Source organism: Talpa occidentalis, unplaced genomic scaffold (genome assembly GCF_014898055.3).
Source record: "Talpa occidentalis isolate TD23 unplaced genomic scaffold, MPIMG_talOcc4v2.1 talOcc4.3, whole genome shotgun sequence".
NCBI lineage: Eukaryota > Metazoa > Chordata > Mammalia > Eulipotyphla > Talpidae > Talpa > Talpa occidentalis.
In genome coordinates, this window is record NW_023603184.1 from 35,650,357 (window position 1) to 35,675,416 (window position 25,060).

Consider the following 25,060-nt stretch of genomic DNA (forward strand, 5'->3'; position numbering starts at 1 on the left):
GAAAAGACAAAGAATCTAGTTTCTAAATCAAGCACCCAAAGTTACCCGTCCCCTTGTGGGTGAAAGTCCACCCAAGCAGGATTGGCCCAGAGCAAGGTCCCAAAGCCTGCCACAGGTCTAAAGTATCTTCCAGTGGGGACTCACGGAAAAGGGTCAGAAACCACCAGATAAGTCTGGAGGGAAAAGAGCAAAATCAAATCAAGACAAAACCCGCCATTGTCACGTACCCATGGGTCTCACCCACATCTGTGTCACCCAGTCCACGACCAAAAGACAAGCACAGTTTCCTCACGGGTCTCTCAGCTCCATGCGCCTCCTCCAGGTCTCCTTCGGGCTCCATCCTGCTTCCTTCCTTTTCAGTCTCCTCTGAAGCTTCTTCTCTCCCTGCTCAGCTATACTCTCCTTTTGGGTGGAACCTCCCCTTGCCTGGAGCTACCTGTCTCAGTTTAGCTCTGGGGATATTCTAATGGTTCTTCAGGTAATCCCTCTTGGAGCAATAGAGGTAGCTAAATTCTGTAATTTCATACACACATAGATTAAATACATTATTTCCATGTATCTGCCTGATGTTGTTTCCAGATGAGATTAAAATTTGAATCTGTATACTCAGTAATATAGACCCATATGCTAATTCAACTACTGTAGTTTTTAATGTAGTGTTTACACATGTTGATTTATAATGCTGCATACTTGACACATAGCATAATGTAATGCTACTTCAATAAAAAATAAAATAAAAATTTACCCAGTAGTGTTAAATCTGTCTCCGTTAGCAAATTTTAACCTCACTCATTCTTAGTATGCCTTAAGGTTTTCTCAAATGGGAAAATGTCAAAAACTGTTGGAACAAATGGGGAGGTATTTTATTAGAGTCCTCTCAAAGCAGAAGATGTAATGATTGGAGGGGAATCAGAGAATCTTAAGGAGGGATTACTTCCACGCCCCCAGTAACTCAGAACATGGTCTGCTGGAATGTGGAGACTGATGATTTCCTCAGCTCTGTTGAAAAATTGTGTGAATTGTGAATTCAGGTTTCCTACTCACCCAGGTTTCCAGGAATCACTTGACAGGAGCTGATATCTCTCAGCTAAATCTAATATCTCACACGAGAGTCCCATGATATTAACCAAGGACATGTAGTAGTTCAGGGACTCACAGGGAGAGGAGGAATACTTGTCACACTCTCTCAGCTACCCATTCCCTCCAGTTCAGTCACATAAAGTACATAAAAAATACATCTATTAATATCTCTCCTTCAACAGCTATCTGGGTAGAGGGGAAATTTCCCTCACCACCGTGAGTTGTTCTGAGACTAGATGCATAAATGAACATCAGACAAGTTAGTATGAGAAAAACACCAAATTGAATAGCACATATAGAGAGAATTACACAGCAGTAATTCTAAAGTAAATGGAACACAGCAAGGGCTTATATCCTATAATAAGGGACTTGAGTCACCAGGGAGAGAGGAGAGGGTTTCACATCATGAGGAAATTACTTTATATGACAGAACATTGCCTTTTAATTGTCTGCCCTTCCTTAAGATAGGTTTCTCCTATTAAAAAAAAAATTCTGCAGATATCCCTATACCTAGGAAACCTTAAATCTTCGAGTAATGGTAACAGTTTCTCATAAAACTGTTTCTCACAGGAACTTGACAGACCTTCATTCCATATACCAAGGTGACAGGTATTGAAATGCCTACCCTGGATATCTAGGAAATCCCATCTAACTTTTGGGGGGAGGGGGGCAACATATTTACTGCACCATGCTCTCTGTTTTCAGTATGAACGTGGGGGTGGAATCCATTCAGAACAGCATCCACTGGCTTAGAGTTTTCTCCTTCCCATTCTTGCCTCTGGCCTACACCCCAATTCTTAGATACATAAATAAATACAAATAAATCTTAAAAAATAGAAAATTATATATTCTATTTCAAAGAAAAGCAAAAGGAGTAATATTTAAAGTAGATTAATATACATTCTTAATATCCATGATTTCAACCCAGAGAGAAAATTAATAGATACTAATCTGGATCAGTGCTCATGTTCTAGGAAATGAGAAATCGCAGAATTTTATCATTTAATTCCTGCAACATTTCTATCAGTTCAGCCTCAGTATTGCTATTTCTAATGAGAAACTGAATCCAATTAAAGCTAGTTTAAAAAGGACTAGTAAGAAGCATTATCACCCTGATAATGAAATTCTGTCTGATTTCAAAGTTTAGGTTTTTAACTGTCCAGAGTGTTCACTCTCTACATCATTTCACCTGCAAGAGCACCCTGGTCATGACATTGCTCACCCTGGCCCTAGCCATTCCAATGACTGCCCATGTTCGTTGATAGGTAACTAGACTGAGCATGCACCTCTACTTCCTGGTACCCGAGGTTTCCCATGGTGTGCCCAGCTTCTTCAGCAGATCAGCATCTTCTGGCATCTCCCTCTCCACCCAACATCCTAGAGAAAATGGCTCCTACGTTTTCTTTAGGGACATACTCAAGAGAAGGCGCTTGTACTGGGGAAATACAGAGTCAGTTCCAATACTGCCTCTTCCACTCATTAGCCATGGGAGGCTGAGCACTATCTCCTACTGAGTCCCAGTGCAAGTTAGGGTTAAGCATGCAGCTTCAGGCATGGTGCAAGCAGGGACTTGGGAGACTTAAGGGAGGCCCCCTGAGACAAGGGCAGAGTAATTCAGGAGGGCCAGTGATGTCAGTAAGCAGTAAATTTTAGGAGACCTTGGACAGGGAGGTAAACTACTCTGGGGAGCCATGCTACTCATGTCGTCTGACAAAAGTCCAGGCATGGGGCATATTTCTGAAAAATCAGGAATCTCATTAGCTGACTCCAAGATTCTCCTCATTTGTTTATGGCTAGTTTCTACCACTGCTAAAATACGCATTTAAAAGTAAAACTGCAAATACTGATCAATCACTGAATAACCAGTTTGATGACAAATGGCACTGCATGATGGAAATATCACATGTTTTTATAAAATTAGTAGTTATCTGCCAAAAGGCAACAATTCAACATTCGGCCTTACAGTGACAAAAAAAAAAAAAAGCTTCTGGGGTGCCTCCCCGGTGGCGCAGTGGTTGAGCGCTGGGTTGCAAAGCTGCCCGCAGCCTCTGCAGCGCTGGTTCAATCCCCGGCTGCTCCCTGGCCCCGGAGGAGGGTCCCACATGGCGCGCAGACCTCTCCTGCCGCCCACTGCTTCCCTCAACAGTGTACTTCGGTCCTTCTGCCTGCTCTGCTCCCCACTCTGTCTCTGGTGAATTCTCTCACGCTCCCACACCTCTAACTGTACCCAGTGCTTGTATAAAAAAATAAATAAATAAATCTTTAAAAAAAAAACAACTTCTGGGAACAAAAGGCTGTAAAGATCCCTTGGCCAAGTCTTTGATATGGAGATGTGGTCTTTTGAGGCAAGGGCTAATTGAAGAAGGAAATTCTTTTACCTTAAAGTTAAAGATAGCAGTTGGGTGGCAGAGGTGAGCCATGCTCCAAGTGTAAGAAAATTCCTAATAAGCCAGGAGGCGCCATAGCTGACTCTGCTAAATTCTACCTGTTTGTTTAAGGCTGATTCCCCTGGAGGTGACAATTGGTATGGTAGCTGTTAGAGTGTGCATTCAAGAATAAGTCAACAGGGCCTCCCCGGTGGCGCAGCGGTTGAGCACTGGGTTGCGAACCTGCCCGCGGCCTCTGCAGCGCTGGTTCGATCCCCGGCTGCTCCCCGGCCACCAGAGGAGGGTCCCCCATGGCGCGCAGACCTCTCCTGCCGCCCGCTGCTCCCCTCAGCAGTGTACTTCGGTCCTTCTACCTGACTCTGCTCCCTGTTCTGGCTCTGGTGAATTCTCTCACCCTCCCGCGCTTCTGACTGTACCCAGTGCATGTATAAACAAACAAATAAAAAAATAATTAAAACATGCCTCTATAAAATAAAATAAAATAAATTTAAAAAAAAAAAAAAAAAAGAATAAGTCAACAGCCATTTTGTGACTGGTTGAGCTAATAACCAGGACAGCACTTGGAAATGGTTAATGCACTTGGAAATGGTTAATGCACTTGGAAATAATAAATAATGCACTTGGAAATGGTTAATGTTACAACTACTGATATGTCACATATCGACCATTTTTGAGAATCAAAGGCTATAACCTTCTCCACCCCTGCCCCGATGAAATATTTGTAGTTCCTTAAAACAACAACCAACAATCTTATGGATAAGGAAATTGTCCCTTGATCTTAAAGTTAAATATGGAAAGTAGGCTGTGTTGTGCCCAAGATCAGCAGACTCGGCGAGCATAGCCTCCAAGAAGCCAAAGACAGCCGATGCAAATACAAAAGGGAGTTTATTACAGACTCGAGTCCGGACTCATGGCACCTACCAACGCAGTGGCAGATATCGAGAGCCCTGAACAAAGGGAACAGGGATCTTATATAGGGTTACAAATAGATTCCTAAAAATTAAATCATGTTGGCAATTATTCATTGGTTATACAGGTGCATCATTCATTGGTTACACAGGTGCATTTCATAACAATGGTGGGTGCACAGTTATTTTATGGCTAGTTTGACCCCATTAGTGGCCCAAATTGTTCAGCTCTATTTTATGGCTAGTTAGACCCATTACTCGGCTCTGCTGTGGCTGGCATGATACAACCAGAGTGGGGTGTGGGGTCAAAAATTCTCTGGAATGTAGTCTTTCCTGGGACAGCAAAACCTAAAATTCTAAGACAGCAGTTACACACAAAATGACAAAGCAGTGGCTAAGAATACCTATGCTTGGTTCCACAGGCTGACTAGATAAAGTAGAGGAGTAATAGGTAGAAAACTCTTTGTTTAAATTAGGACAATTCCTCCCTCAATTGAGAGCTGGGGCCTAGGAAAGAGTCAATGCGGCTTGCCTGGCATTAACGCCCTCCAGGCCCTTGGTTCCTTAATATCAAATCAATAAAAAAACAATATACTGTAGATGATGATTTCTATATAAAAGCCTTCTGTTTTTTACTTTAATCAATTAGTTATATGTTAGTCTAAACTTTATAAGTTAGTTAGAAAAAAATCCCTTTGTATCCCCTCCCCCAGGTAACTTCCTGCTCTTTGTTTCCCCTAGCCCTTAGTTAATCCTTCACTATGGCAGACATAGAAATGTCACATAAGCCTTTTGCTAGTAATAAAATGACTGTTTGTTTAAGGTAAATGACTATTCTAAGAATACTTTTGTTTAGCCAATGTGCCTTCTTTAAATCAAAAAATAATAAATATCACGACCTCTGCAGGAGGGCAAATAGACCCTTGGCTGTTCCTGAGAAAGAGGTGATTGTTATCTTCCTGCCCTAATGAATATGCTTATGCACGCTCCAGGTTTGCTTGAAATGTATAAATAAAGGGCTGCTGAGACCCTCAGCAGGACGATGCCTGCACCCTGATCAAGTGTCTGTGTCTCCTATTTCCCCGACCCTCCTCCCTCATGATTTTGCTGACACTGACTGTCCCATTCCTCAGGAACCCCTGACATCCAGACTGCTGCAGCTGGCTCCAACAAACTACTAAGATAGGAGCTAGGAAATTGGGCACATCTGTCCAGAGGAGCATAGCCACTAGGAGGAAGAGCCAATCACAAAACAGGACGATGAGATTTAAGTGGGATGGAGGGGGGAGAGGTTTAATTATCCCTAAACAGGCCTTCCTTGCCCCTCCCAAGTACAGCATACTGGGAAGTTCTTGCTTTCTTCCTTCAAATAAACTTCTCCTTACATTCTTAAAGTTTGTTTCTGATTACTCATCAAAAATGTCCGCAAACTCAGGCCTCCCCAGTGGTGCAGCAGTTGAGCGCTGGGCTGCAAAGCTGCCCGAGGCCTCTGCAGCACCGGTTCGATCCCCGGTTTCTTCCCGGCCACTGAAGGAGGGTCCCACATGGCGCGCAGACCTCTCCTGCCGCCCGCTGCTCCCCTCAGCAGTGTGCTTACATCCTTCTGCCTGCTCTGCTCCCCGCTCTGGCTCTGGTGAACTCTTTCACCCTCCTGAGCTTCTGACTGTACCCAGTGCATGTATAAACCAAACAAACAAACAAACAAACAAATAAAGCATGCCTCTATAAAAATAAATAAATAAATAAAAATAAGTTTATATATTCTTTCAGCTATCTGTTAGGAATTCTTTCTTCATAGAATATTTTTGAAGATTGACTGGGATAAAGAAACTGTGTGTAAAATTATACCTATGTGTGTACACACAACACACACACACACATAGATACACATTTGTATGTGTATGACTATCCCATTTCCAGCCCAAGCACTTTGTTTTTCATCTTTCTGGAACAACTTATTACCCCTCTGTATATTGCTGTGTGCTCTGTGCAAGAACCTGCTCTAGTTTGCAATGCATATTTTTCTAAGAAGAGTGTGTGTTTTTGCTCCTCTTGGTAAATCTATTCCTCTTGTCGATTTTGAAACTGATTAGAAGAGCGCATGGGGTGATATGTATGGTGGGACACTAAGTGTTTCATCACAGGCAAAAGTCTACCAAATACCCTTTTGAGAATAGCTGTTCCTAGACATGTTCCTAGACAGCTGTTGTGCAGATTTTGGAAACTGGTACCTTTGCAGTTAAGCGTTTCCAATAAAGGACTTAAAAAAGCCCTCAGTATATGTGTTTTCTCTATATTCCTCATATAAGTGAAATCATTCATTATTTCACATAGAAGATCATGGCAGCAGAATTGAGGCTACTAGAGAGGGAGGGAGAAAGGGGCAGCACAAGGGAGGAGGGCACATGGCCCCAGGACAAGGGTGTGGTGTTTGCATCTGGGGCTGGTGACATACCTCTGAGATGTGAACCTATTCCCCTAATGAGGTAGCAGGTTGTAAACCAGTGTTACCTCAATAAAGGAAAAAAAGAGCCTGAGTATGAAAAGTTACATAAAACAAGGTTGGAACTGGAGTCATCTTGACAGCAGTTTGGGGGCTTGAAAAATGAGACTTTAGTAGAATCAGTTATTCCAAATGTGCACATTGTGTTACACAGGACAGGGAGACAGTTTACCATTTTCAATAATCATGAGAGCAAATATCTACTATGTTGTTCAGAACACTGACATGCTCTTTACTGCTTCCCTGGTGGCCTAGGGATTAGTCTCAGGACTATCACTGCTATGGGGTAAGTTTGCCACCATCGGCCAGGGAGCTGACCTACATGGCACAACAAACCTCTCCTGTCTCACCTGCTGCTCTGAAATACAGCAGTTTATTTCATAATCTACCTGTTCTGCTCCCAACTCTATCTCTGGTGAATCCTCTCACCCCCCTCATCTCTGGTTATACCCTACTTCTTCTATGCAAACATAAAACAAACAAACAAAGAAATAAACAAACAAATAAATAAAGTGAGCAGTTTAAATTTCCACTTTATACCATAAAAAGAAGCTCAGAATGTATACATCCTGTACACTGTGTAAAAGATGAAACAGATTTAACTCAAACAATACATATGTAGAATTTTTACTCAGTGTGACACTCATATACAGATCACTCCTAGTAATGACAAAAAACCTTATCACCAAACTGCCTTCTCTCTCTTGTTTCACAGGAGTAGTAGGAAGGACCTATTTAAAAGGAACAAGTAAGATTCTAGGCTGGGAAAGCTTCTGGAAGAGATGAGATGAAAACATATATGTATTTCCTTATAGTCTCAGGAGACAGAATTGAGGTTCTAGGGGCCCCTCCACTTAATACTCTTAGACAAGAGATGTATCAGCTTTCTTAACTCCTATCCCTTAAGATGAAATGTAGCCTGGTGTTTGTAGTAACCTGTAAATATTGGATCCCTAGGAAAGTCAATCTAGGCAATGCGGTCACATTCATTTGAGACCAAATTCTCACAGGCCCAAAGACTCTCTTGTACTTGCTTTATACTTAGTTTACATGTATGAACTAAACCAATAATATACAAATATAAAGAAAATTTTCTACTCTTGATATTGTAATGTAAGAGGCTCCAATGTTTTCTTCAAAAATTTCTTAGCCATTCTCTGCACTGTGCATTGCCATGAAAGTTATAAAACAGATTCTCTATTTCCAAACACACACACACTTACATGAAGAGTTTCAATTTGATTGCATAGAATTTATGGCTCAATATGGAAATAGTTGATCTGCTTATAATACAGTATACTCATATTACAACAACATACACACACAATCACACACACAGAGTGTAATATCATTTAGCCATGTAAGAAGAACTGAATTTTACCATTTGTGACAACAAGGCTACATGTAGAGGGGAATTTTTCAAAGTGAAATAGATCAGGTAAAGTAAGACAAATACTACGTGGTCTCACTCTTTAAAAAAAAGGAAATTTAGATACAAAGAACATATTGGTGGTTGTCAGAGGTAGGGCTTGGGCATGGATAAATGGGTGAAAGGCACCAAAAGGTATAAGCTTCCAGTTATATAAAATAAATTCACCAAGCATGTGATTTAATATACATCGCTATGATTATTATTAATGACTTCTTGTGTATTTGAAGGTTACTAAGAGAGGAGATATGGGAAGATGATCGTTATAAGTTTGTAAATTTAAGCTGATGATGTATTAGTGACTGCCTTTGTGAATGGTAATATGCCATTTAAAAAATGTTCCTCAGTGTGAGCCTACTGAGAAAAAATTTTCCACATCATCAAATGGTACATCATTAATTATCAGTTTCTGTTGCAAATTCAGGGAGACAGAAGAGGAAGAGTTTCAGTGAAAAGTTTTCACAGTGTGCCAAAGCCAGATTACATGACAGGTAACAGAATACGGAGGTTAATAAATGGCGCTGCTATGAAGCTACTGTTAGCCACTGCAGGACAGGATCCATCCCTGGCCAGGGAGCTGACCCACATGGTGCAGCAGACCTCTCCTGTCTCACCTACTACTCCCCTCAGCAGTATATTTCAGTAAATCCACCTGTTGTGCTCCCCACTCTGTCTCTGGTGAATCCTCTCATCCCCCGCACCTCTGGCCTACAGCCCAGGTCTTGTATGCATAAATAAATAAAATACACCTTTCAAAAAAGAAAATGATGCTTTTCCAGAACCTTCTTTCTTTGAGCAACATTGACAAAACCTTCATTTTTCTACTTTCCCCACTTCCTTTGAGTAAAGTTCAAGCCTTTCTACACTGCCATTCAAAAACTGAACTGAAAAATCTGACATTTCCTACACATTCTTTCCTGTCATTCATTTTGTCTGTCTTGTTCATGCTCTGAATACTTGTTTTAGCTGAAATATGGTGGAAGCTTCCATCACAGGACCCATGGTGCCAGGAACGCAGAGCTTGGCAATCTTCATACATCCAGTGATGTGAGACTTGTTGAGCACCTGACAAGTCGATTTCTAGTTAATTCACAAAAATTTCAGCATTGTTTGCACCCTCAAAAGAGTAAGCTCTTTTAGCTCAGAAACTTTTCTACTCCCTTCTATCTGTGAGTCAGGAATTGAAAATCACTTAAGCATAACCACTGAGCACATTCACAGTTTTAGTTTCTCACTATGAATAAAGTTTGCTCTGAAAACAAATTAACTAGGGATGTCTTTCGAGTCTAATGGTATCCTCTAAATTTTGCATGAATTGTATTCTGGGAGCTGGCATTTTATTTTTCTCTTTTGGTGTCACATTATATTCTTCTGGAGTATCCCTTCTCAAGCACTCTTCACCAGTAATGGTATGTTTTATGAAGGAATCTTTTCTATGTTGCTTTTACTTATTTCAGATCAATGATCAAAGGTATATATAAGGAGTGACATAGGCACTCCTCATATGCCATGTATAGCTATGCATTCACAGAGCTAGACATGTTGTTTTAATTACACTGAACATACCAATGATAACCATGGTTCTATGCTATTGACACAGTCAACGTAATTGCTGTAGCACATAATGCAATTCTGGTATATTAACATTTATGTAAATGCCTGTGAGAAATTTTAGCCAACAGTGTTTCATATCTTTTTTCCTGTGGTTTACTCAGAACTTACTCAATGCCTGTGGCTGTGGTGATTAATATTATGTCTATGTGCTGGGCAACATTATCTAGATATTTGACCAAACACTGTTCTCAGTGTTCTCATTTTCTAGATGAGAGGAACATTATCCCAGTAGACTAAATGAAGAAGATTACTCCCCTTATTGGTCATGAGCTGAACTCAGTGAACTGAAGGCCTTCAAGAAAAAAAGACAGCGAACCCTCAAAAAAACAGTGTAATCTGCCTATAGTTAGCCTAGACTTTTCTAAAGTTCTAGCTATGCCATTTTATCTTATGAAGGATTAACTTAGTAACACAGGATTGTAAAGTCAAAAAGCAAAAATTATGTTCATAGCTTGTTTTGCAGAGAGCCTATACAGAGAATTTAGGGTAGCTTTGCAGGAAGATATGAGTGATTATAAAGAACTGTATGACAGGCAGACACAAAAGAAGGTATAGATGTTAGTGACCTACCTACCCTGATGGATTCATTACACTGTCAATATTGGGCCCTGGTCTTCTCCTTCACCGATTCTCTTGTACTTGCCACCACCCCACCCTCTAGTGACTCAGCCTTCCAGTGTGCTCACTGCCTTCCTGACTCTGAGTGAAACTACACTGTTCACACTATTCTTCTTCATACAGGCCAAGTATTTATCATACTACTCCTGCTATTGCTGTGTTGTATTAGGTTTTATTGTTTTCCATGATGTGGTAAGGTATTGTTGATTCTGGGAATACTCAAAACATATTCTATATTTATAAATTATATGACTATTTTGCTTTACCCATTTGGCTTACTAAAGGTTTCATAGCATCTCTCTACTTTCAGATGCCAGGAAAATATGTATAGTTTTAGTGATGGAGAAACACTAAGGGGAAAGCAATCATCCTATTTCCCACCATAGGGAGACAAATAAGAGTTCAGCTAATACAAAATGCCTAGTATAGTAGTGGGGAATATGGAGGGGCTGCTGGGGTTAAAAACTGACCTGTCTGTACATCATGAAAGAAAAGCAGTCAGGATGAAGTGCTGTATGGAACTGCCCTCAAGCTAAATAGCATGTCGTTGAAATTCCATATTTAGTGAGTGCATATTTTGTTTTCCAATGAAGATCTCAAATTCTTGTATGAAAAACCTTTTTGCTTTTATAACTGTTTGGTTCAGGCAGTAACTTTAGGCAATGATGCCGCCACATTGTTCATGGATGATCCTGTAGGGATCATGTAAATACTTTATCTGCTCATGAAGGTCCCAGAACAGTCCTGGCCCAGAAATAGAAGATGGTGTGACCATTGCTGGGGGTTTCTGAAGTGATGGGGAGAGGACAGTCCTACAGTTGATTTGTAGACAGCAAATCCACAATTGGCACACTTCAGGTTTTCTGACCCCGGCACTCACAGGGTTTTCTGACCTTTTCTTGAGAAGAGAGTGTAATTGGAAGCAAATTAAAAGTCTCATATTCTTTTCAGCAGAAGATTGTCTGAGGACAGGAGATTCTGTTAAAAAGTAGAAGTCTTCCGGGCCTCCCCAGTGGCGCAGTGGGTTGAGCGACGCCTGGTGAAGCTGTCCACAGACTTGGCAGTGTGGGTTCGATCCAGGCCGGCCAGCAATGATCCCACATGGCACAGCAGACCTCCCCTGTGTGGCCCGCTCCTCCTCTCAGCAGTTTATTTCAGTCAGTCTGCCTGTTCTGTTCCCACTCTGCCTCTGGTGAATCCTCTCACCCTCCTATACTTCTGGCCTGTACCCCAGCTCTTGTATAAAAATAAAGAAAAAATAAAGAAAAACAAAAGACAAAACAAAAAAGTAGAAAACTTACAATATATAGCTCTTTTCAGTTGCATATAGAAATTCACGTTTTTATTTCCCTGTAACTAAGTACTTCATTCTGAACTGGAGGAGTGGGCATTCCAGGAAAAGGAGACCTTTGTTAATAATTCCAGAGCACAGATTTGTTTTCTAGTGAGGCCTAGACTTCATCATCAGAGCAATGGAGTGTTAGAAAGGCAAAAGCAAAGGGAAAACTTTGATCAATTTTGCCTGTGCCCACAAATGCATACTAAAGTATAGGTACAAACACATAAACACACAGAAGCACTTTCCACCTTGGAACCTGTGTCATCCAAAGTCATTCGAAAGTGGTGAGGGGGGAATTCCGGGGGATGAGCAGGATCGCAGCAGTTACTATCTGACCAACAATGCACTTTTATTTCTAGCTGAACTCTGTGGTAATGAGCTGAGAAAAAAATACCCAAAGATACCAGGATTCCAGCAAGCCCTAAATCATCATCTATTGTAGAAACAGTTCCCCTTCCTGTAACAGGAAGCACAGGTGAGTGGCCTGAAGCTCTGCAATAATGTCTATAACTGCAAAGTTAGACTGACCAGGGCAAACACTTATTGACACCATTCTTAAATCCCCAAAGTATACTTCTGACTCTTGTAATGAAGTAGCAGCTGGGTAAACAGAGCTCAAATTCAAAATTTCCATGAAATAGAATTACTGCAGGTAAATGAAAAACTTAAGACCAGCGGGCTATACAGAACCATTTATTTCATACTTAGCTAAAATTCAAAGACCATGTAATATTTAATCAAGTGCTATTTCTTTAAACAAAGCCAGAGTAACCCTGTTGAAAGAAAACTAATACATATTCTTAGTGTGAAAGGATACTGTGCATAGAAAGATGAAAGCGTTAACAGTTTCCACTAAAACACCCCAAGTTATTCAATCCTCGAAGGCAAGCGTCCAGTCAAACAGGATTGGCCCAAAGCAGGCCACTGAAGCCCAAAGCTTGCCACCAGTCTAAGGCACCTTCTGGCAAGGAACCACAGAAAATAGTCATCAGGTGGCAAGCAAGTCTAGAAGAAAAATTGCAAAATAAAGTACAAATCAAGGTAATGGCTGCCATTGTCGGTCTCCACCCCCCACCCTCTCCCAAGTATCTCTCCATGTCTCAGATTCCACGGGTCCTTCCGTGTCCCCCAAGTCCACGGTGTAAGTCCAAAGCTGAGAAGCGAGCAGGCCTCCTTCTTCACGTGTCTCTGCTCCACACGCTTCCTCCAGTCTCCCCTCTGGGGGTCTCCTCCCAGTTTTCTTCAGCTTCTCCTCCCCACTAGCTCTGCCTTTCATTAGGCGAGGCAGGGAACACAGAACCTCCATTTTTACAAAGATCACAATCTGTAGCTATTTCATTTCTCACAATGTGGGGCAGTTGTGGTTTTTTTGACCAACATTAGTTTAAGAAAATCAACAACAATAGCAAACCAGAGACACACTGGGCTGGGGCGGGGGTAAAGAGGAGGAAGTAGGATCAAAACAAGGGGGGTGGGAATTGTATGGGGACTATAACCAAGATGAAAATGCACACATTGTGCAAAAATGAAAAATGATGTAAAAAATGTATAAAATAAAAAATAAAAATGAAGGAAATTAACACAGCCTTTAAGTATTTATTCTAGGTTAAACTGCTGGTATGTGGAGTGACAAGACTTGAATTTAAACACTCTGTGTGCCTCCCTGGTGGCGCAGGCGGTTGAGTACCGCATTGTGAAGCTGTCCGCAAACTCTGCAGCGCGGGTTCAATCACGGCCCGCCAGTGAGAATCCCACATGGTGCAGCAGACCTCTCCTGTCTCACCCGCTTCTCCCCTCAGCAGTGTATTTCAGTCAATCTGCTTGTTCTGTTCCCCACTCTGTCTCTGGTGAATCCTCTCACCATCCCATGCATCTGGCCTGTACCCCAGTTCATGCATAAATAAATAAATCTTTAAAAAAAATTTAAAAAAAGAAACACTTGGAAATACATAGAAGGAAATATAGGGGAAACAATACGTGATATGCACATCAAAGACATCTTTACAGACACATCACCCAAAGCAGTGATAGTGAAGGCAAAGATAAACAGCTGGGACTACATCAAATTAAAGAGCTTCTGCACAGCAAAAGAGACAATAACAAAAACAAAGAGAAACCCCACCAACCGGGAGAACATTTTTGCACACAGCACTAATGATAAAGGACTGATCACAAAAATCTGCAAAGAGCTGATAAGACTCAACACAAACAAAGAAAATAATCCTGTCAAAAAATGGGCAGAGAGCTAAAAAGAAACTTCTCTGAAGAGGAAATGCAAATGGCCAACAGGCATATGAAAAAATGTTCAACATCACTTGTCATCAGGGAAATGCAAATCAAAACTACCATGAGATACCATCTTACACCAGTGAGAATGGCACATATTAAAAAAACTAGCAACAACAAATGTTGGCGAGGATGTGGAGAAAAAGGAACTCTCCTGCACTTTTGGTGGGAGTGCAAACTGGTCCAAACACTATGGAGAGCTGTGTGGAGATTTCTGGACCTACTAAACATAGAGCTTCCATATGATCCAGCAATTCTACTCCTAGGTATTTACCCAAAGGACACAGAAACATCAATTCCAAAGAGCACCTGCACCCCTATGTTTATAGCAGCACTATTTACAATAGCTAAGCTTTGGAAAGAGCCCAAATGCCCAAAAATAGATGACTGGATCAAGAAGATGTGGTACATATACACCATGGAATATTACTCAGCAATCAAAAAGATAAACACATGCAATTTGCAGCAACATGGATGGTGCTGGAAGGGATCATGCTCAGCGAAATAAGCCAGAAAGAAAAAGAAAAATACCGGATGGTCTCACTCATAGCAGGAATCTAGAAAACTTAAATAAGGGACCAGGAAAATGAATAACTATAAGAAAGTGAAAATCAAAATCAACAAACAACTATGAACCAGAGACACTCTATGGGTGGTGGGGGGCGGGGAGGAGAGGGATTGGGGTCAAAATAAGGGGATTACAATTGTATGGGGAATATAAAAATAAAATTTATTTAAAAAAAAAAGATACACTCTGGACACAACAGCCTCTCTTAGTACCTATCATTTATGATATTTACTACTTAACGCCTTCATTTTCTCAGTCAGTGGCAGAGAAAATGAGATCACAAACACTTGGCAGAGGGCAGGGGGCCTCATTTTTCCTTGGGAGAATAGAAATTGATAAATTAAGAGTCTCTCTTAATGTGCATGATATTTAGGAAAAATCTGACACAAGGTAAGTGATACAACCTGTTGGTAAATAAAGGATGTCAAATGCAAAAGAAAGGAGGCAGCAAGGAAAAGGTGGCAGAATGTTGGAAATAAGCTCAGTGCCTTAGATGCCCCCAAGGCAAAAGGCACTCCAGGGAAGTGCATGAGGATCAAGAAGCTCAAGGGCCTGGTTCACAAATAGTCATGGGGAATGTACAATCCAGAGGATTCAAATACGGAAGAATACTCTTAGGAAAACAACACTTGGAGTATTCATAGATGAGTGATCCATGGTTTGTGACATTGTAAAAGGAGACAGTGCCCACCTCACAGTCTAGGAAAACCCCAACACGACTGGGAGGGACTGTCATGGAAAGAGACAAGATCTTCGGTTCCTGGGAGTTAGTGTCCTTATCAAAAGCACGATACTCTGATCGATTCTCTAACCCTATAGCCCATATGTTTCGTGCAGGCTGTAATCCAGCATAAAAATCTTGTTTAAAAGTGGACTCATGAACTCTCATATTAAACTTCAATGCACATGCTTTGTAATGGTTTTCCCCACACACCCCCAGGATCCAGGAACTTTTTTTGGATACATCTACCTCCCAGTAATGTTTCCCATTTGTGAGAAGTGGTGATCCCACGACAGAATAATCATAATAGAAATTCCCATTTGTAACTGGATTGTTGTCACACAAATATCTCAGTTCTCTCTTATTTGCAGAAATCGCAACACAGTGTCCATTGATGGCCCGATTCAAGGTGACATCAACTGCAGAAAAATTAAAGGTTTGGGTGAGGGACAGGAAGTGTCCTTATACATGACATTGCGAGAAAAATCATGAGAATAACTTAGCAGGAAATGGAAAGTATTTTGGTTTTAGGGAGAAATAAGACACTGCAGAATCAGTCTGCATGTGTATTAGAATGAGAAACATGAGATTTAAAATATGAGCTCTATTAGAAATCAAATAATTCAGAAAGATGAAGTGAATAGAGTAGAGAAGTTTGATGACATGAAGATATCCTTACCCCAGTAGAATCGCACACTCGCCAGGTCTGAAATGATTAAAAATAAAATCTCAACTGGTAAATCTAAGCGAAGGACACAGCACTGAACTCTATTTCCTCTCCAGATTAAGGGAAATTCCTGGAACTATGGCAGGGAGTAAACCAGTAAATAAGGGTAGCACTGAGTCCTGGTCGATCCCCACTCAACAGGACATTTCCTCAGCCACGGTCTCCAGTGCCCCCAGCATCACTGTCCACACCTAAAAGCTGCGTTTCTTCCTCACTTGATCCCTGCCATTGCAACACCCTCCAGTCACCCAGCCGGCTGACCCCACCTCACCAGTAAGCCCTCGCAGCATCCCTCTCATATCCGGAGCTTGGTACACACGTCTTGCTTGTTCGGGAAAAGTTTTGGGCTCCTTCAGAGTGAAATGCCAACACCTAGAATGAGAAACAGATCCCTACTATTGTCCTGTCGAAACTACTGACTTCTTATCTCTTCACTCCAAGCAATGCACTTGAACTCTACCTGGAAACTATGAGAAAAAAAGAGTAAATGCTGACCTCAGAGTCAGAAAAAAATGGGCTGATGTCTACCTCTGTGTGACTCTGGGAAGGTCTCGACTTCTCAAGAGCAGATTCTTCCTTTCAAAGTTAAATCATTAATATCTATCCCTCTACTTGCTAAAAACCATATGAAATTATGTGTAATAACAGATTTGACAAACTAAAATTTATTACCTTAAAAAAAAATGAATGTGTGGAAAAGTCACCACATGCATTTGGGATCCAGAGAGAAAAACAGAAAGGAAGGCTCCAGAACCTGGCTCCTGGGTGTCTGAGCTACATCAAGTTTGGGAACACTCCCTGGAGACAACCAAGATTTCAAACTCTACTCCCCACTAGCGAGGCCCTCAGAGTAACATTTAAGACTCAGGCTCTCTGAGAATAATTGCAGACACTTGGAAAAGAATACATGATGATCTCCAGCCGAACAGTGGTCTGGATTTTATGTGTTCAGAAAGAGGTCGATGCTGCCGGGTAGGTATGAAATTAAATTTAGATGCTGCCTCTTGATACTTGGGGCCAGAGTGTGTGAGGAGATGAATCACTTTTTTACAGCAGGGCCCAAATATCCCACGAGATAGTCGATGAACTATAGAGATAAAGGTATTGTTGCTAATTCTGGGTGGATGGCAGAAAAAGAAGATCTGGGCTGCCCCCTATAAAAGTCAGGCACCTATGATGTGCAAGAACCCTAGATATAAGCACACAGAGTAAATAAAATTTATGAGGTTACAGGGCGTCCCCAGTGGCGCGGCGGTTGAGCGCTGGGTTGCGGGGCTGCCCGCAGCCTCTGCAGCACCAGTTTGATCCCCGGCTACCGGGTAAGGGTCCCACATGGCATGTAGACCTCTACTGCTGCCCGCTGCTCCCCTCAGCAGTGTACTTCCTCAGTCTGCCTGTTCTGCTCCCCGCTCTGCTCTGGTGAATTCTCTCACCCTCCCGCGCTTCTGACTCTACAAATTGCTTGTATAAATAAATAGATAAATCTGTAAAAAAAAAAAAAAAAAAAAAGGAAGCTTTTATCCTTTAAAAAAAAATTTATGAGGTTACAGAGGTCTGATAACTCAAAGCCTTGATTTTTTTTACTTATCAATTTTTTTCTTATATCCATGGTTATAGTAGTTCCCATGGTTCTCCTACCATGAATAGATCCATTCATCTATTTTGGGGTATTTGGGTTGTTTCCATTCTTGGCTGCTGTAAATAGTGCTGCAATAAACATAGGAGTCAGTTTTCCTTTCAAATTAGTGTTTTTGTGTTCTTTGGGTAGTGGGATCCTAGTAGTGGGATCACTGGATCAGATGGAAATAAGGTTTTAGTGTTATCAGGAAGCTCCACGAAGCTTTCCATAGTGGCTGGACCAGTTTACAATCCCCCCAGCAGTGTAAGAGTGTTCCTTTATTTCCACATCCTGTCCGGCATTTGTTGTTTCCCTTATTTTTTTTTTTTTTTTGGTGCGGGCCAGTCACACTAGAGTGAGATGGTATCTCATTGCGGTTTTGATTTGGATTTCCCTAGTAACTAGCGATGTTGAACATTTTTTCATGTGCCTATTGGCCATTTGTCAAATGCTTTATCTTTAAAGCTACTACTGACCCACACTTGTCAGCTTCCTACCATCCCCATTCCTTTCCATAGTATCTGATCCATTTTCAACTCATTTTTTATAAACAGGAATTTAAGACAAATGTATACCCATATTTCTCTGCCCACAATGATACTTCATAGTTAGTGAACACGAGGTTACTCTAAAAATCATTAGGCATCTCTCCACAGCACAAAAAAACCATCGCTGGCCTCCCACACATACCTTTGTATGATGTCAGTCACATCCTAGGAGAAAAAGAAAAAATAAATTAATTATTTTTTAAAAAATCATGTGTCAAGAAGTAATAGGTTCTCTCCACTTATAAGGCCTCATCACATCTCCTTTGCCCCTTGATTAGGTGGGGTAGAGTTGGTACCATTGTCAGAGACAAATGCAAAGACAAGACCTAGGCCAGACATTCCAGAACTCATGTGATGCTGTCAGGTTTCCCAAGAGGTAGAAACAGTTTTGACTCTTGTGGAAGTCAAGCATGTATCTGGAGATGAGACATACTTGTAAGGAAAAGTAGAAACCCATGATTTTATTCCCTAAATGCAGACTCCCTCTGAGATGACTTAATAATTAATAGTCTTTTGTGTATTCAGCAGAAATGGAATGTATGTGCTACTATTGTCAAGCATTATGCTAGGCTTAGGGGAATTTAGAAAATTGTAATACTCGGGCCTCCCCGGTGGCGCAGCGGTTGAGCACTGGGTTGCGAAGCTGCCCACGGCCTGTACGGCGCCGGTTCGATCCCCGGCTGCTCCCCGGCCACCGGAGGAGGGTCCCACATGGTGCGCAGACCTCTCCTGCTGCCCGCTGCTCCCCTCAGCAGTGTACTTCGGTCCTTCTGCCTGCTCTGCTCCCTGCTCTGGCTCTGGTGAATTCTCTCACCCTCCCGCGCTTCTGACTGTACCCAGTGCATGTATAAACAAAACAAACAAACAAACAAACAAACAAATAAATAAAACATGCCTCTATTTAAAAAAAAAAAGAAAATTGTAATACTCTTCAAGAAGTTTGCATGACATTTTATGAGGTGCACACAGACATCATTAATGTAGGTGCTTTTCCTGTCTCTCTCTCCTCACATTAAACTCTTTCTATAAGTGACTTCATCCAGTCCCTTGAATTTTACACACACATATGTGCAGCTGATTGACTATTGTTACTCAATTTTTTCTCTAAACTGCATATTCATATATTCATTAGAAAAGTAACAGAAACCAGTAGCTTAGAATGTCTCATCTGTAACTTCACCAAGTTGTTAAATCAATGCAGTTTAAGAAAAAAAAAAAAGGACACACAAACACACACACACACATTCCAAGGGTAAACAGGAAAAAAAATTGCAAAAACAGTTGAAAATAAGTTGGATTGAATGAAAAGCAAAACAAAACAATAATAATATATGGAATACAGTTAAAGCAATACATTTATATTATTAAACACTAAACCAGAAAAGATGTTTTCTGAATTTCCATTTTAAGAAACTAGAAAAGGAACAGTAAGCTAACCACGTACAACACACACCCACTAAATATGTAGAGAACAGAAACAAATGATTAACCTAAAAGAAATTAATGAAATATAAAAGTTTATTCTATAAAAATATCAATAAAATCGACGAGACATAAACTAAGAAAAAAGGTGAAAAGCAAATCACTACAATTAAAAATAAAACAGGGGGCCTCCCCGGTGGCCTCCCCGGTGGCGCAGTGGTTGAGCGCTGGGTTGCAAAGCTGCCTGCAGCCTCTGCAGCGCAGGTTCGATCCCCGGCCGCTCCCCGGCCACAGGAGGAGGGTCCCACATGGCACGCAGACCTCTCCTGGCGCCCGCTGCTCCCCTCAGCAGTGTACTTCGGTCCTTCTGCCTGCTCTGCTCCCCACTCTGGCTCTGGTGAATTCTCTCACCCTCCCGTGCTTCTGACTGTACCCAGTGCTTGTATAAATAAATAAATAAATACAAGAAAGAAAGAGAGAGAGAGAAAGAAAACAGGGTGGAAGAGAGCCCAGCACTCTAGTGATTATTTTTTTTAATTATGGGGACTGCAGAGAAATTCAATCTGCAAGTTCTCTCTCTCCCTCCTTCTGTCCTTCTCATATTATCCTTTAAACGTCTTTATTTATTTTTGCACAATACAGGATCTCTCTCCTCAGGTGTGGTCACCTTAGTTTTCCAACCACCGAAGTGCCCACAGCCTTCCCCACTCCCCTCATGGGGATACCTCCCCCAGCCCTTCTCTACCCTGACCACCAACCCCAACACCCCCCCACTCCACACACACACACTCAAGGTCTTGGAAGGACTGCAGTGACTTTCTGAAGGAACACAGCCAAGGCAACCTAGGAGAGCTTCAGAGTCCTGCACCTCAGGTGCCACCAGGAGAGAACCCAGGAGAGAAACTGGGCCTTGACATACTCTTTAAATATGCAGGAGGGGTGCCAGTCCTGCTTCTGGAGGGTCTACCCCTTTTTTTTGAGGGGGGATGTCCTACTTCAGATTGCTACTTTTGTTACTTCGACACTTTTGCTCCTTAGAGGGCTTTTAGCTGCCTCCCTCCTACACCTGCTGTTCTCTTTTGCCTTCCAGCACTTTGGCAAACCAATTAAAACCTTTTCAGCAAAACTTGTTTGCTTTGCCTTTATGGACCAGGTAACAAGAACCCCTAGAATAGACAACGTGAGGCCTCCCCTGTGGCTCAGCAGTTGAGCGCTGGGTTGCAAAGCTGCCCGCAGCCTCTGCAGTGCTGGTTCGATCCCCAAATGCCGATGAGGGTCCCAAATGGCGCGCAGGCCTCTTCTGCGGCCCCCTGCTCCCCTCAGCAGTATATTTTTTCATCAGTCTGCCTGTTCTGTTCCCCGCTCTGGCTCTGGCGAATTCTCTCACCCTCCCGCGCTTCTGACTGGACCTAGCGCGTGTATGAATAAATAAATAAATCTTTTTTTTTTAAAAAGCCAAATAGAATAGACAACATGGGTTATTTCTCTTTTCAGTTTGGAGTCCCCGTGAAGCACCTTGGTTTTCCTTGGTATCAAAGGGACATTACAGTGAATATTGTAGGAATTGAAGGGATGATAAAGAATTAACATGAGTATCTTTGCATCTACAAAGCACACAACTTAGACAAACTCCTATGAAGACATACATTGCCAAAAACGACACAAAAATTATTTAAAAAATTAAACAAGTAAATTATATATATTTTGTTACATACATATATAATTATATACACACATATATGTACCCTTTCACACAAAAAGGGCCAGAATAAGACATCATTTGTGAATTCCACTGAGTAATTAAAAATAAATACCAGGCCTTCAATAATTCTTCTCAGAAAATAGAGAAACAAGGGGGAAAATCTCTACTCATTCCATGAGGGGGAAAAAATGCTTGTTAAGACTCTGAAGTGCATTTGTTCACCTGGACTTAGCTTCACTCGATTTAACTAATGAATGGGTAACACTAGCACCTAATAACAGGGATATCAAATAAACCTGAATAAAATGCATCTTCATTCCAAGCTCACACAATTGCATTATACTTGACACATTAATAAAAATGAGGTTTTCCCCTTGTTATTTATGCATTCACTTATTCCTATAAATGTAAGAAGCACACTGCAGAGCAGAAGCACCTTAGGGTCACACCAGAGAGAGCACAGCAATACAGAAGGGGAGGGAAATCTGCCCACATGGTTCTCATGTGTCAGATGCTGGGGCTTCTTTTGAGATCTTACTGTAACAGGGTGGTCCCCAGGAAAGAGGGAGGTTCCAAGTTCCCTGCCCCACCCAAAGGAGGGTGGAGCTAAAGAGAAGAGAAGGAAGGAAGCAGGATGGAGCCCCAAGGAGCCCTGGAGGAGGCACATGGAGCAGAGAGACACGTGAGGAAACTGCACTTGCCTTTTGGTCGTGGACTGGGTGACACTGATGTGGGTGAGACCCGTGGGGAGATGACAATGGAGCTTTTACCGTGATTTTGGTTTTGTTCTTTTCCTTCCAGACTTGTTTGGTGGTTTGATCCTTTTCTGTGGGTCCCCACTGAAAGGTGCTTTGGACTTGTGCCAGGCTTTGGGGCCTTGCTCTGGGCCAATCCGTATTGGGGGGACTTCTACTCACCAGGGGATGGGCAACTGAGGGTGCTTGATTTGAAAATGATATTCTTTGCCTTTTCTGTATTGTTTCCTAATTGTATTAAAGTTCCTTTTCATTAGTCTCATATGTTTTGTGTTGATGCGGTGGATGGCAGAACCTATTTAGAGCAGGCAGGTTCGCGGGATCTGGGCTGCCCCTCTCCCTGCCCTGTGACATTACCTGCAGCATGTCTATGTCTGACGCTTCCAATCGATGTTCCAGATCTGAGATGAGATCTTCTATCAACTGGTTCTGCTGAACGAGCTCACTCTCATCCTCTGCCAATTTATGGAGAATGACTTCTTCCTCCTTATTCAGTTTTTGCAGCTCCATCTGCTCCGCCGAGTCCATGAGACCTCTCAGTTTTGCAAACTTTGCCTGGACACTTTGTCTCTCACTTTGTATTTGACTCTTAGGACAGAGAAAAGAGAGAGAAGTAGAACTCAACCCATCAGGCAGAGACTAGGAACGAGAACCAGCACCACTGTAAATGGAAAGTTCTCACAGCAAAGTGAGACAGAGCAAGAGAACAATTCTTAAAGAGGCTCTTCACCTACTACTTCCCCTCTATTATATTCCAAAGTAATTCCCTCAAGTCTGCAGCACTGAGTCCAACCCTGAGCCAAAACAGAGCAACTGGCTAGTCTCCATGTTCACACAGCTGGACTACTCCTGATCGCACCACTCACCCTCTGCCCAAGTGGCACACTGGCCCAGAACCAGGAGCCATGGCCAAATGGCATCCCCCAGAAGAGTCAAAGACTCAAACGCATGATGGGTTGGAACAGAGAATGCACTGCCGTCCTGGCCAGTGTCCCTCCATATGAACCTTCCCTCCAAAGACCCATTCACCTGTGCCAGGTTCACTTTTCAATCCCCTCCTCCATCAGGGAAATGATGAAGAAAAGTATAATAAATGACTGTGGGATTGTTAATGATCCAATAACAAAAAGGTAGGAATTTCCTCGTGTTATCACCCAAATTCTACCAGATTTCTGTCTAAATCCCTCAGAAAGAACCTCCTCCTACCTTCCAGGAAATTCTCCTTTTTGTGACTTGAGCTTCCAAATGTCCAGCTTTCTGCAGCTTTTCCCTCATCTGGTCAAGGGCGCCCTCGAGCTTCTCCTGTGAGAGGGGAATCAAGCCAGAGTCAAGCAATGGGCTTTTCTCAACATCTGAATACAGGTCATGGAGGAAGTAATCAGATGATCTCTAAACATAAGAGTCACAGAAACTGAAAATATCATGAGAACCTTCGACTTAGAAGAAAATCTTAAGTGTGAACGTATTAAGAACTAGTGCGCTTATGGTGACCAAAGCAAGGAAAGTTACTTTGAGCTGGTCAACCACAGGTGTAACTTGGAAACCACGCCAAACTGTAACAGGGCAGCTCCGATACAAAACGGGGTGCCTGACTGTGGGTCCTCACCCGTGCGCTTAAAAGGACTTGTCAATACTCTACTGCAGGCACACGCGAAAGGTTAATTAAAGGTTTATTTACAAGGGAAGGGGAAATGAGGAAATGTACAGCTCAGGGTAAAAATGGGAGACAAAGTTTTAAATGCGTCCTACCCAATCCGCCGATCTGGAATCCCAAAGGGCACTCTGCGAGCTGGCCGCGAGCCAGGAGCCCTGAAGCCAGGAGGCGAGCGAGATAGCGAGCCCCCCCAAGGCCCACGTGTCTGGTTTTTATACTCAACCTGGCTGCTTAACTCCACCCTCAGGTCCCAGCAACCTTCCCTTTGGTGGTGACGGGATTTGTCTTTCTCAATGTCCTGATGGCTTTAGTCTGGAGTGGGGGTGGCGTCCACAAAACCTGCATGGAATTAGCTCAGGACATCCTTTCCCCCTAACAAACCTACGACTTAAGAGAAAATCTGAAGTGGGAACGTATTCAGTCTCAGGCAGAAGTCTGAGCGTAGTCACCATCCCTTCTCCAAGACAGGATGATTCTATTTGTCCTAGAGGAGAAATTTGGTCCTGCAGCAAAGAAACAACATCTCAATCTACCCAGTCTCTCAGTTACACTTCATGTGCAAAGGGAATGGTGGATTTTCATGGGCACTAGCCCCTCCTCCCCATTTAACACATGGTTCAAAAACATCCACTTCTCACTATAAAGAGGTCTCTTGCAATCAGGCTGGAGGCACAGAAATGTCCTCTACCTTGAAAGGTGAGCCAAGTGTTTCTCTTCCCCCAGCTTTTTCCAAACTGGAAAATTTCAATTTGTGTCCTCTTATTAGGTAAAACTAACGTAAATCAAAATTTCGTGAGCGTCATGAGGAAGTGTTATGTTAAAGAGATGACCTAGACTTAGCAACATCTCTAGAAATAAACTATTTTTTTAAGATTTTATTTATTTATTTATGCACAGAAGTACTGGGGTGTAGGCCAGAGTTGAAAGGGGTGAGAGGATTCACCAGAAACAGAGTGGGGAGCAGAACAGGAGAATCGGCTGAAATACACTGCTGAGGGGAGCAGTGGGCGAAACAGAATCAGCTGTGCCATCTGTGGGTCAGCTCCCGGCCCATGATTGAACTCAGACCATTGTGATGATAGGGCTGAGACTTAACTCCTACGCCACCAGGGAGGCCTCCAGAAAAAAACTTTCCACAGTAAAAATCTATCTCAAGGCAAGGCAAATATCTAAAGGCAAGG

General features: G+C 42.2%; 1 protein-coding gene across 4 annotated transcripts in view; it reads right to left on the bottom strand.

Annotated features, from left to right (window-relative positions):
- LOC129144615 (tripartite motif-containing protein 5-like) overlaps nt 1-25,060 on the bottom strand; it is a 39,498-nt gene that overhangs the window by 13,346 nt on the left and 1,092 nt on the right. The window contains exons 2-7 of one of the 4 annotated variants that reach the window (XM_037522812.2): nt 23,432-23,527; nt 22,583-22,813; nt 18,489-18,511; nt 16,452-16,552; nt 16,133-16,159; nt 14,719-15,872 (exon numbers count right to left, since the gene is read on the bottom strand). In XM_037522812.2, the coding sequence (XP_037378709.1) occupies nt 15,277-15,872; nt 16,133-16,159; nt 16,452-16,552; nt 18,489-18,511; nt 22,583-22,813; nt 23,432-23,527 (1,074 nt within the window). In that variant the 3' untranslated portion in view covers nt 14,719-15,276. Of the gene's footprint in view, nt 1-14,718; nt 15,873-16,132; nt 16,160-16,451; nt 16,553-18,488; nt 18,512-22,582; nt 22,814-23,431; nt 23,528-25,060 lie in introns of those variants that run through there. The other 3 variants (XM_054699483.1, XM_054699484.1, XM_054699485.1) reach the window with 3 other exon arrangements.